Raw genomic sequence first — 13,648 nt, forward strand, 5'->3', positions numbered from 1 at the left:
GCTGTTTTAAAATGAGGCACTAGATATGAGAAATTAGAAGAATAGAAAATTGCAAAAAAAAATTTGGGGGGGGGGGGGTATAGTGGTATATAGTGGTACTATTGGAATCGGCATCAGTGACTACTCAAGAGTTGAGTATCAATATTGGTCTGCAAAAAAGTGGTATCAAACGTCCCTATTTATTGACATATGGCAAGTTTGTATGGTGGTAGTGTTCCCTCACATATTTGCAATTCACTACTCTCAAATTCAAATCTAATATAAAAGTATTGCTTTGACGCCACCTTGCAGCATCTTAAGGCAGTTATAATTTTTTTAGGGGTGTTGTCAATTCCTCTGCATTACTCTGCATTGGAAGTCATTTTTTTCACAAGCAATATTTACATGTTTACATCTGAAGCTGGTATAATTGCTTACGATACATTTGTGTTTGTATGTGTGTGTCTGTCTGTCTGTCTGTGTGTGTGTGTGTGTGACAGAGCGAGCCCTGCAGACAGACAGGGGCCTTTTATCAGAGCCAGTGTCAGAGTTGGGCCAGATGGAATACCAGCTGCTCAAATTCTTTACCCTGCTGTGAGTGTGGAACACGTTTACACACACAAACAACAGCTCACTCGCAGGTCCATACAGAATGCTAACGTAAGAGCTAGCAAGTAGTCATGGAGTGTCATGTGGCACCTTAACGTAGCACATTTGATTCATTCTTGTTCACGGTCAGTTTGTTCTCGGTCGGGTTGTGGGTGAGTTTGAGAATATCTCAGTTTATTTTGGTTGAGACCCCACTCAGGTTTACATTCACATCAACATTTTAAGAAAAAAATAATAATAATCTAAAGCCTTTGTTCTAATTGGTCAACTGTTGCCCTCTAGTGTTCATTATACCACATAACCCCAAAAACATTATTTACAGTCAAATCAGTCAACCATTGCGTACTTGTAGTTTGAGTTACGTGGATTTGCATATTCACAAAAAATATATATATATTGTTTTCAATATTTTTTTTCTCCACACTTTTTAAAGAAAAAGTCAAGTCAAATGTTTTATGCTGCCACTCGTGTAAACACAGGATTCTGATGAACATTGTCTTTGTGGAATATGAATTAAGCAGCCAAATGTACCCATTTTTATGCATTTTGGAGGGCGGCCATTTTGCCACATGCGTGCGACTGGAAATGACATCACAGGGCTCAGGTAACAGCTGTCACAACTCACGTTGGCAAAGGGAGCGCTAAGGCACCCTGATGTCATTTTCAGTCAACAACAATTGACAAAATGGCCGCCCCCTGAGATGTATAAATATGGATGCAATATTCCACAAACGTATTATCATACATAACATATTATTATAAAGAACACTTTTGACTACCATTTTAAAGATTTTTTTGAACCGAATTGTTCAAAACAACCAAATGTGTTGACTGTGTGTGTTCTCTTGTCAGTATCATTCTCCTGATCCTGTCTTCGTGCTACCTGGCATTCCGTGTCTGCAGTTTGGAGCAGCAGCTCTCCTTCCTCAGCAACCCACATTTGACCCTCAGGGAGAGGTCACTATCATCGTATCATCATAAACTACTCATTTACGCGTACTCATTCCGTGTGCATCAATTCTCCAAAATCATTTCTGTAATCCTGTCTTGCTTTCCTGTTGTCCAGGTAACCTCAAGCTTCTTACACGCAGATCCAGAATCATCTCCAACTCTGCAGTTTATCCTGATAAAGCAGCGTCAACATATTAACTCATTCACTGCCGTTGACGACTATAAACGTCAAAAGTTCATGTGAACTTTTTCTATTAGTTTAACTTTTTTTTTCCATTTCATTATTTTTTTTAATGAAAACCTAGACAAAAAAATTATTGTACATTTATAACAGATATAAAATTTGTGATTAATCGTGAGTCCACTATGAAGTCAAATTTTAACCATCTGACGCCCTTATTTTTAATTAAAAAAAAATAATAATTAGGGGCGTCAGGCGATGAATTTTTTTTAATTGTAATTAATCACATGACTTCACTAGTTAACTCACGATTAATCACAAATTTTGTATCTGTTCTGAATGTACAATAAAAAAAAATCTAGGTTTTCATACACTTGTTAGCAAAAGTGGAAAAAAAAAGTTAAACTAATAGAAATAGTTCAAATGAATTTTTGACGTCTATAGCCGTCAATGGCAGTGAATGAGTTAAGGACCATCCCTCCGTGGTACTGGAGATCACTTTCAGACTATGCAAACAGATTTTATTTGTGTCCTGTAATGACCCCGAGGCAAGTGAATAATCATTTAATACAGTAATGACTTGAATAGAATGAAAGGAAAGGAATTTCATTTACAGTGAACTAAACCAAACAATCCATTGACAGTCTTGACTTATGCACTTTAAAAAATATATATACAGTATGTCCACCTAATTTTCAAAGCATTTGTATGTATCGTTCTTGAACAGTGGGATAGTGGTTAAAATATGTGCCTCACAGATCAGGGGTTCGAATCTCAGCTCCCTGTGTTTGAGAGGTTTCCTCCCGCATTCCAACACCGGCACGTTAGGTTCATTGACGACTCTATATTGTACGTGGGTGTGAGTGTGAATGATGACTTATATGTTCCCTCCTATTGGCTGGCAACCAGTCCAGGGTGTAAACCCCGCCTCTCACCCAGAATCATCGGAGAGAGGCTACAGGCCACCTGCCACCCGAATGAGGAGAAGTGGGATGATGGATGGATGGATGGATGGATGATTGTTAACCCGAGGTACTCAGTTGTGACTTTGGAAAGTATTTATGCAACGAAGGCTGCAACACTTGACTGAATGAAAAGATCACGTAACTGTAATATACTGAAGCGTGGGTGTTAATTACAATGTGAATGCAATTTTTAGGTGACATTTGTCTATTTATAGATATATTAATCCGTTGTCAAAGAGTGGTTAATTTTATACATTTCAAATGAAGTGCTCACTGATGTACTAATGACGAGCGTCAATGTTGTCATGACATTGTTGAAGGATATTTTATTGATTTTTGCTGACTGTCATTCTAGTTTAGTAATGAACTTGTTGATTAAAATGGCGACAGAGCAGGACAGGAGTGTTAGTGTGTCATTTCGATCTGTGATTACGTTTAAATATTAAAACATCAATTACATTATAGTAAAATATCATGCAAATTATTGGCAACCTGATGCCAGCACTGGTTTGGATTTAACCATTAAGTTCAATATCAAATCAGAGAACAACTACCTCTGTACTATCATTTTAAACGTGTATATTTAATGAGCGAGATGATCTATGTATGACCCAACTAAATGTCAAAACTTGGAACAGCCAGCAAAGTGACAATAAAAAATTGCTGTTGAAGCGTCTTTTTATGAATAAGTTAGGACGTCTAATTCACCAAGCATGTACTATTATGTATTCAACCCAATTTAAGCTTTTATACTAACTGTGTCTTTGCTGATATATTTTTTTAAATATTGATTTAGTAACAAACATAACCGGATCCAATACAGAGGTTAAACTCAATACATTTGAATATCATGGAAAACTGAATATTTATTTCCCAAGTCTAATTCCAAAACTGAAACTCGTGATATTTACTACACACAGTGAAATGTTTTATCATCATGATTTGTTTGTAATTTCTTTCGATGATTGTAGTAAATGTCTAGCAAAAAATCTAAATATACCACCTGGAACAACATGGAACACTGCATTACAGGTGCTGGTCAGAAAATTAGAATATCAAGGGTGGGGAAAAGTCCATTTATTTCAATAATTTATTTTAAAACTTGCAAGTGACATTAATTCACCACACAAACTGAAATATTTCAAGCCTTTATTTGTTTCAATTGTGATGATTAAGGCCGAAAGAATCTCAAACAGACATTTTGACCTTCTTGAACGTGTATTCAAGCCATATGCCCTCAGTACTTTGTTGGGCCTCCTTTTACAATAATGACAGCATTAAGGCGGAGTTACGTGGAGATGGTCAGCCTTTTGCAGAGTTCAGGTGCTGTTGTAGCACAAAATTCTTTGATATCGGCCTTTAAATCGTCTGCATTTCAAGTTTTTTGTTCCCTTGTTTTCCTCTTGACAATACAACAATAATTTTCAATGCGGTTCAAGTCAGACTAGTTTGCTGGCCAATCATATGTTGTTATTCGTTGGTTATTAAAGCAGGTATTTGTGGGCAGGTGTGAAATTCTGCCGGAAAATAAAATCATTGACTTAAAAAAAAAACAAGAGCGGAGGAAATTGTGCATTAAAGCAGATGAATGATGACTCGTCAGAACAATACAGTGTGGAAGCTCCAAACGTCGAACACAATGAACCGTGAATTATGTGACGCTGGTTGACTTAAAGTTAAAGCTGCAGACAGCGATGACGGTCACTCGCATTCTCGTTTTTCATTGCGGACCGTTGACAAATGACAATATGCCACGGAGAAGAAGAAAAAATGCCACGGAGGAAGCGGGACTTCCGACTTCCGGGTTTTCACCCATCAACTTTGTTTCCGGTTTGCGACGTGGGGGCCGCGTCCTAGTACTTGCGCTTCAGCCTTTGTGCCCCTCGGTTGAGCGTTCTCGTCGACGGGTGCGAGGCTGCGAGTGTGTAGTGTCTGTCTCGGTGTCCTAAGCATTTCAGATAGCCGAGACGCCCTCCCGCCGATGAGCAGGAGCGCGCGGTTGTGGGGCGCAGGGTTAGTGGTGCTCGTGTTGGAACGCGGCCAGCGGTGGCCGGAAACGGCGCTGATGTGTAAAACCCGGAAGTCGAAAGTCCGTGGCATCTACCCTAGTGACCTGGGCATCAAACTTTGACTTTTACAAATAAATTTACTTTTCTTCGATATTCTGATATTCTGGCCGGCACCTGTAGACCTACATAAGAAACTAATCAAAATTAATGTTACTGTCGTTCTGAAAAATATTACCAAGGGTTTCACTTTTTAAATTGACCTACATAAATAAATGCGCTTTCTAGTTTATTGAGATGCACAATATTGATCCATATTGCCTATATATAAAAACGTTGCCAACACACACACACACACACAAAAAAAAAAAACTATAGAAGTATTGTGTGACTTCTGAAAGTCGAAACATTTCCTGCAAGATAATGAAAAACTGAAGCAATATTTCGACACAAAAGCCACAGAGAATTACTATTCAAATCCACTAGGGGACGCACTCTCACTGTATTATAGCCGTAGATGGAGCTATATACCGTACGTGGATATCATATCTCTATTTACGGCTCTGGTATTATGCATTTACTTGACCTTACAGTATTGCCTTTTCCAGCTGTGCAACTGATTTTATGAGTTAAATACGATATAACACAAAAACCTACTCTAATAACAGAATTAACTACCAAGAAGGGTTTGGCAGATGTTGGACTGCAATAAAAAGGGAGTGGCAGCAAACTGGAGAATATAACAGGAATTCTCCACATTTATTCCAATGGAACCTGCTGCGTGTCAAACCTGGATATTAGGTGGATTAAATATGTGGTAAGGTATATTCACAGTATTATGTGATCTTTGTATTTTTGATATAGATAATTCGTTGTGACAAGTTGTCAGAACTTGTCACTGGCAACATTTAACATAATTGTTATGAATTACTGTATTCTTCTTTTGTCTTTTGGGGTCTCATTATGTCTGTAAACTTAACTCACCAATTTGCAAACGTGTGTGTCCTGGTGAAAATACTATTAAGGTCCCAAAACGCGCCCCCATTAAAAATAAATAAATAAATATCTAACCCATTAGCGAAGAAAAAAAAATTGTGTCTGGGAATAATCCAACATGAAATTTGGTGAACATCAGAAAGTGTTAAGGACCGACCCTAAACTCGAAATAGAGCTGGAAGTCAGCAATTTGACTTGAAGAAGCCATTTTTCGACTTATATTTCGTACTCGTAATTGGTTCCGGGTGGTGGAGTGGTTACCGTCACTTACCTTCACTTACCTTCGGTGAAGGTTGGTGTGCGTTCGCTTCCGGCTGAGAGACCATATAAATGTGAGAGTGAACCCAAAAAAATAATCTATAATAAAAACTTCGTACTTGTAATTTGCTTTTAAGATGCCCAATCAGAAACGGGGAGCCCTTGAACGATTTTTCTTTCTTTTTTTGCCACATGATGTCAAAGTTTGCTTATCATTATTCACCATGAAACATGACAAAGTGGGTGCGAGGGCTTGTTTGAAAAAAGTAGTGTATAAGTCTATTCAATGTACTGTTTGCCATACAGCATGATTTTTTTTGTAATCACTTCATTATAATCAACCACAAACAAACGCATATGCCTGCATGTGTGTGCGTTTTAGTCAGAGACAAATTAGAGCAGATGGCCAGACGGGCTGCTGCTCTCCAGGGAGTCATATTGTCTGTCCTGGAATGCTCCCCAGATGACCTTTAACCCCTCTGCTGTGATTGAGAACGCTGACTGTAACATGACGGGAATGGTTAGCTTTACACACGCCCCAGCAGACTGGCGGCCCTCGCTTGGAGGGTCTCGAACACAGACGTGCGTCAATATTTATCAGCGTATGAAGTGTGAGGTGCGGCTTCCGTTTGAATCCCCTGAACACCGCTTTATGATCCATAAACTCTATTCTGCCTTGTTAAGACCTGTTTTACAACGGGAGTGGATTTGTTCAAAAGTTCATAAACTGGCTCATCATTTGTACGAACGTGAAGTGAACATAGTGTGTTTCCTTGTTGTGAATACGTTCATTTTGGCGCAGGTTTTGTTTTGACTTCTAGAAGAAAGCCCGACTAAACACGCGCCATATGTCGGGAGATAAAGACCTTATTTCTATTTGGCAACTCTAGCCATTGGGCCGACACAGTCTGAAAGCAGTTTTGGTTGGCGACAAATACAGTAGTAAGGTGAGTTACTGTTTGATTCTCCCTGGTAGGCATTAGATCAGGAGTCGCCGACCTTTTTGATGATGAGGGATACTTCTTGGCTAATGATTAGTGCGAAGGGCTACCTGTTTGATACGCACTTCTGAAATAACAATTTAATCATGTCAATATTATTATTTACTAGGGGTGTCAACATGAGTGCGTTAATTTTGAATTAATTTAAAGTTTCTTTAACGCCACTCATTTTTTAAACACGTGGTTAATGATATGTCCCTTATACTTGGAAAGCCTGTACTGGGGGAATTCTAGTCACAACGCAGCAGACACGTCCACGTCAAAATTAAAAGCAGTAATAAATGTAATAATAATGCTTTTATTTGTGGAGACTGGGGTCAAGTTGCAACTTACAATTTTAAAAATGTGCAGAATTTTACAAATCACTTCATGTTAGAGATTTGATAGCTCTTAATATGAAAAGTAAATACTGAGCTGTCACCGTCTTACAAATGTAATTATGCCATCTAGTGGCAGGAATGACCTCAACACAAATCAATATCACACTGTTTTTTACAGTACAGTGCATCTTTTTAATGTAAACTCAAGTTTACGAATTATTATGAAATTACTGTATCAATGATTAAAAGATGCAGCCATATTTCTATTAGTTTAACTTTTTATTTTCATTTTTAAGTTACAAGAGTATCAAAATTGGAAAAACTACTTTATTGAACATTTTATTGTACATTTAGAACAGATATAAAATTTGTGATCAATCGTGAGTTAACTATTGAAGTCATGCGATTAATTACGATTAAAAAATTTAATCGCCTGACACTTTTTTTTATTATTATTATTATTATTTACTAATAGTAGGGCTGGGTAAAAAAAAAAAAAATTGAAAAAATCGGCTAGCTCGTCCAAATCAACCACAAAAATTATTTATTAGTGATAGCCTTAGTTATTATTTATTTATTTTTATGTATTTATATTGGTAATTTTTTTAATAGCATTCATTTACAGCAGTGGTTCTTAACCTTGGTGGAGGTACTGAAGCTCATTTCCTATGCACATTCAGCGAACCCTTCTTTATTGAAAAATAAAATATGATTATTATTATTTTTCAAATTCAAGACATACACTGTAGGGTTTACTGGTGAACAAAATGAGCAGGGACAGTCGCCTTTTTATTGAATTTGGCTCTCGTCACCTTGAATTCAGAAGCTGTCGCATTCTTCTTCTTCATCTCCAAGCAGCTTAAGGAAGTGTTACTTTAGTTTTGCTAGATAGCTAAAGTTGTACTGGACTATAAATGCTCAAATTAACATGGGAAATCATGCAGTTAGGACGCTGACTCCCATCACTCAACTCTAGTCTATATTTATAGAGCACTTTAAAACAACCAATGCTGTTTTTTTTAAGATGGAACACAGGGGCAGCAGATACAATGAAAACAGCAGAAGCCCCAGAATTGAACCCTGTGGAACACCATTTTACATGTGATCGCAGGTTGGTTGGTTAGTTAGTTAGTTAGTTAGTCCGTTTGTTCGTTCTCCTAGATCTTGCATGGCGTTTTTTCCAGGTCCTCTAATTTCTCATCATGAATTGAAATGCAGTATTGAATCTAAAAGTACGACAACCACCACAAAATGAACTTCTCCTTGCAGGGTCAAACATTCAGGGTACTCGTTTCCCTCCGCTGTCATAAATCCTACACGGATAATCGTCATTATACTGTACATGTGTGGGTTTATGCATGGGCCAGTGCATGTAAGCATAAAAAGAAAATATAGCATAGCCTGCTAATGATTAGCACATGTTCTAAGAAAACACATTCTTTATCACTGTAATATATTTTAAGGGATGGTTAGAATTGATGTAGTTGTTCACGCGACTGACTTTTGTTTTTACCTTCGGCAGCAAGGTGGACTAGTGGTCATCACGTAAGCCTCACATTCAAGAGATCTCGGGTTCAAATTTCAGCTCAGGCCCTCCTGTGCTTGCATAAGTTGTATAGTTGGAGTTATTTATAATTCATAAGCCCACCATGGCTCTGTGTTTGCACCCATTCCCTGGAGCGCCGTTATTTTACAGAATGAATGACATCTATGACACCTAAAATACACAGTAAATAGTGTTTCCTATCTGTTACTCTTAGCTTGTGAATTTTAAACATTATATGCTGATGGTTTGACTGGAGTTGTGCTAATCAAGAAGATGCAAGTGCCATTGTCGTTATGTGAATTTGTTTCCTTCGTTTGTCCATGTCAACATCTGCACTCCACTGACTAATTCAAGTCTGTTGAAAGTTAAAATAAGTTTGACATATTTTGTTTTAACACCAGTGTGACTCCTGGCCCATCTGACTTTGTAGGTTCCGCCTATCTTGCCTGACAAATGATTTCAGCAAGATTAAAAAATAGAAGTAACCAGAAAATAGAAAAAAACTAAACTGTTGCATTGAATTGTTCTTGTGGGTAATCTAAATCTGTTTTTGTATTTTGAGCGAATGAAGACATACTTTTCCATGATTAGGTGAAGCCGCTTTCCGATTTCACTCTCCCATTGACCTCCATAACAGCTCAGGCAAGTGAGATGGACAAGCCTGGCTGGTACTTCTACATTTCAGTGACAACTTGTGAATACGTGAGAGAAAAGCCATTCCTATCTCAGTTTCCTCGTTTCGCTTGTGCAGTGATATGGAGGAGGAAGTCGTCTCAAATGTGCACACCTGTAAACGGAGCTGTGTGGAACTTTTGCGTCTCGGTCGTCTGATGTGTCAGACGAAAAATCGATCACATTTTCACCTTCATAGATGTTTCTGTAAGGATACACGTTGTTTATTTCCTATGTTTCCTGTATTAAATGTGTTGCCCTCTGTAGGTATGATTGTTTGTTTTTTTTATTATTATAGTACTTTAGTACTATAATACTTTATAGTTCTTTAGTACTATCAACAATGGTGATAATTTATAGTGATATAAAATGTTCTAGAAGCAATTATCTCCACTTTTTGGAAACATTACATAGCATATTAGAAGGGAAGAGGGCCACATAAAAATGAATTATTATGACATATGTGAACGATACTATTACTACTATTTTTAAAATTGGCATTCTGATTGTGTCTGTGGAATTGAATAAAGCAGCAAAATCCACCTGTTTTTATTCATCTCTGTGGGTCAACTGAAAATGGCATCACAGTTGCTTAGGGCTCATCTTTTTTTTTTTTAAACATTTAATATTGGTGAAGGATATAACACCTGTGCTCATTTTGAGATGTTCTTGATCATAGTGTGTATCAGTGGGGAATTCTTCATTTTGAGCCAAAATGACCGTCTCAATGCAGTTTTGGAACATGTTGCAGCCATCAAATTCAAAACGAAGAATGTTAATCAGTTTTAACAATAAATATCTTGTCCTTGTAGTACATTAAATTGAATTTAAGTTGGAAAGAATTTGCAAATCAGATATTCCATTTGTATTGACATTTTACACAGTGAGTCAAAAGACTCGATATAAAACACTCATTATCTAAATGTGATCCAGAATGTTTCTGAATGGCTGAAGACCGACATGATCCTACTAAATACGGATGGTGACCAGTAAAGGGTGTAATTAGTGATGGGACGAACAACACTGGTGCGCAGCACTGTGCCGAGTGCGCAAGTGTGAAACCCCGTATCGACGCGTGTATCGCTTCAATAAAAAAATCACGTGACCGATACAGGAAGTGTGTCGTTTGGATGTGCCGCGCCAAACTGTATTTATAGGTAGACAAACTGTATCAACATGTTGCGTGTTTGTTGGATGGAGATTAAACTGTTTGCTGTTGCTGTAAATTTACCTGTACCTGTGCCTGTTGGATTTTTGTTTGCTTCCACTCATGGATCGTTCTCCACACCTTTATCAACTGGCACTTAAATATTTATGCATACCATCTTCCTCTGTTCCCTGTGAACGAGTGTTCTCTAAGGCAGGGGAACTGGTGTCCAAGAGGATAAATCGCCTTGGAGCAATCACACTTCAAAAACTTTTGTTTCTCAATAAAAATGTATGACAGAATCTGTTATTAGTGTGTTATTACATATGGTTTAAAACTTTTAACAAAATCCCATACAGAAGTTAAACATTTTAACTTTTATTATTTATTTTATTACATACAAATTTGCTATATTCTACAAGCCAACTCATATGAGCATCTAATAAACAACTTAACTCAGCAAGCAAATGGACCAACTGAAATAATACAAAGATGAGATCATATTTTAAGTAAAAGACTAGCAAGTGAATAAATAAAATTTATTAAATTTATAATATAATATATATAATAATATAATATTAAGGTTTACAGCATGCACGTTTTACCATCTTATTTTCATTTTGTTTATCTGCAATGATTTTAGATCTACAGCAGAGGTCACTATTGAGTGACCAACACAGTGTCAATAGTTTGTGTAATGTGTCAATACACTCCTTGAGGTATCATCATCCCATCACTAGGTGTAATCTCCCCCAAAGGTAGCTCGGATAGGCTAAAACTCACCTGTGACCCTAACAAGGAGAAGCGATCTCTACGGGCGGAAGTCTTTCATGCTTTTTATAAAATGTGAATCAATTTGAACTGATACTTAGGACAAAGGTAAAAACTGTAGGCACAAGCAAGGATAAAACTGGATATAAATTAAGATCAAACTGATTTATTAAAAGAATAAATTAGACGATTCAACCCAACAAGAAGTCCCAGCATGATGAGAAAAAAAGATTCAAATTATGGAGTCAAAGTCACATTCTTTTCAACCCTAATCCATTTGAAAATGACCCTTAATGCGTAAATGGAACAAAGTGACAGATTATGCTGGCTCCATCCTCACTTCGTATGTTCAAGAGTACACGCCTTTTATAGGCATGCTTGTCTTCACGGGTTTACATATCACATGTTGCAATGCTTACATTAGAGATAAACATGACAGTGCTCGTCGAATGAATCATAAAAGAGTCCAAATATTGTCACTTTCTTCCATTGCAGACTGACTGTCATTGAAAAAAGATTTGTTTTATTTAAGGGTTGCAGTCATGGCTTTAGCAGAGGATATATAGGTGGACAAAATTGTTGATACCCCTGTTCATGATGAAAAAAACCCACAATGGCCACTGAAATCTGACCCAAATTATATTTTTCATTTATTACTACCAAATTACTATCAAATAGTCTGTGACTATTTCAGTGACCATTGAGAACGTTTTTCATTAACGAAGGGGTACCATCGATTGTGTCCACTCGTACGTGCAGTTCTGCATTCAGTGAACGCAAGGAAAAATCCGAACGCATCAGAGTTTACTCTGAGCGAGGCGCTGGATTAATATGCACCATTCTGCTCTCTTCTGTTTAATGAAGGCTGGGGTGAGATTTTGCAAAGCCAGACGTGGCTTCTCACACAAGGCCTCGGTTATACAGATGACATACATGCCACAATCATAGCTGTTCTCTTGCACAGGAGTGAGCTCCTCCACAAACGAAGACTTTCTCCCGACACACAGCATGGGTTCTAGCTTGCTAGCAATGCGCCTGGCATGCAGAGAGTTGCTGCCATTTTGAGAGTCATAGTGAGAAAAGTGGTTGGATTTATGATGGTACACCAGAAGGCTCCAGTGTGACCCCCCAGCGCTCTGGTCGTTGTTGTCATTCACAGCCAGGAAGATCCAACGACGTGAGGCCAGAACCAGAGGGTCAAGAAACATGGCTAACTCCTCTGGGCAGGAAGCGCACTTGATAAACTGGGTGACCTCCGGGCTGACAAAGACGACACTCTCCCCGAGGATTTGAAAGCGCTCACTGGCAAAGTATTCAAAGGCAAAGCCAATGATTTGGTCATTAAGCCAGTGGGGTCCTTCAAGGAGGGACACGTCTGAGCGTCGAAGCAGGCTGTCCTGATAGCTCAGCACGATAGGATCCATCCTACAAACACACATACAGAGTCAGCAAATAAACAATGTGAAGAAATACTGTACATTTTTTCAACTCTCAATGATCTTGTTCTACCATTTTCATACTTGTTAATCAGATGCAGTGCACTTGAGCTCACCCTTTAACTGCCTAGATGTTAAAATACCCTTTTTGTCTTGTTTTAAATTGGGAATATTATCAGATGCAGTAAATTTATCAAGCGCCTTCATTCGTGAAACAAATAAACACGTGTCATGCTTTAATGACGTACACACGTAAGTGGTATATGCGAAGTCAAGAATTATTGTTATGTCGTGAGATGGTACAGTGCAGTTACTTCAGTATCATGTTACTGAATCACAGCGCATTGCTGCGTTAGCATGAGCTTGCTAATCTTTTCAACGTCACAAGAAGCACAGTTACTCATATAGTAACACGTGCATCCCGCAGCTCATGCAAGCCGTTTTACTTAACTCAAATAAGCGTAGTTAATTCCCTGTTCGTACCTGAAAAGGCAGCATTCGATTTAAGAGGCGTACGAAACTATAAACCGCGGCTTTACATGCTGCAACTCATCCCTCCATACAGTGGCCGCCGGCTACCGTAAACCGCTTCGAGTAAACATTCCATATTTGCGACAGTGGGAGGGACTGAAGCTAAAAAGGAAAAGTTCAGAATTTGTTTTTGTTTTTTTAAACAAACACGGGGATTTGATGTATTTTATATGACTATTGTATATGTCTATATATAGTACAATAATAAATTTAAAAACTTGCAGTACGTGAAACAACGTCGCCGTCTTGCGTCGGCTTCCTGTTATGTCGCTCCACCGC

The 13,648-nt window shown here is 38.0% G+C and overlaps 2 protein-coding genes across 5 annotated transcripts in view; one reads left to right on the top strand and one right to left on the bottom strand.

Annotated features, from left to right (window-relative positions):
- gramd2aa (GRAM domain containing 2Aa) overlaps window positions 1-3,082 on the top strand; it is a 28,195-nt gene extending 25,113 nt beyond the window's left edge. For all 4 annotated transcript variants that reach the window (XM_077562954.1, XM_077562955.1, XM_077562956.1 and 1 more), the window contains 3 exons: window positions 480-573; window positions 1,441-1,545; window positions 1,655-3,082. In XM_077562954.1, the coding sequence (XP_077419080.1) occupies window positions 480-573; window positions 1,441-1,545; window positions 1,655-1,658 (203 nt within the window). In that variant the 3' untranslated portion in view covers window positions 1,659-3,082. The remainder of the gene's footprint in view (window positions 1-479; window positions 574-1,440; window positions 1,546-1,654) is intronic.
- An 8,466-nt stretch (window positions 3,083-11,548) lies between these two features.
- senp8 (SUMO peptidase family member, NEDD8 specific) lies at window positions 11,549-13,438 on the bottom strand. Its single transcript, XM_077563912.1, has 2 exons — window positions 13,322-13,438; window positions 11,549-12,827 (listed from the first exon to the last, which is right to left on the bottom strand). Exon 2 carries the CDS (start codon window positions 12,824-12,826, stop codon window positions 12,200-12,202), a length of 627 nt encoding a protein of 208 aa, XP_077420038.1. The 5' UTR covers window position 12,827; window positions 13,322-13,438; the 3' UTR covers window positions 11,549-12,199.
- Between the last annotated feature and the right edge of the window lie 210 nt (window positions 13,439-13,648).

Source organism: Vanacampus margaritifer, chromosome 4, assembly GCF_051991255.1.
Source record: "Vanacampus margaritifer isolate UIUO_Vmar chromosome 4, RoL_Vmar_1.0, whole genome shotgun sequence".
Classification (NCBI taxonomy): Eukaryota; Metazoa; Chordata; class Actinopteri; order Syngnathiformes; family Syngnathidae; genus Vanacampus; species Vanacampus margaritifer.

What these genes read in the sequence shown, in the direction of transcription:
- senp8 (XM_077563912.1), bottom strand. Translation starts at nt 12,826, where the DNA reads ATGGATCCTATCGTGCTGAGCTATCAGGACAGCCTGCTTCGACGCTCA.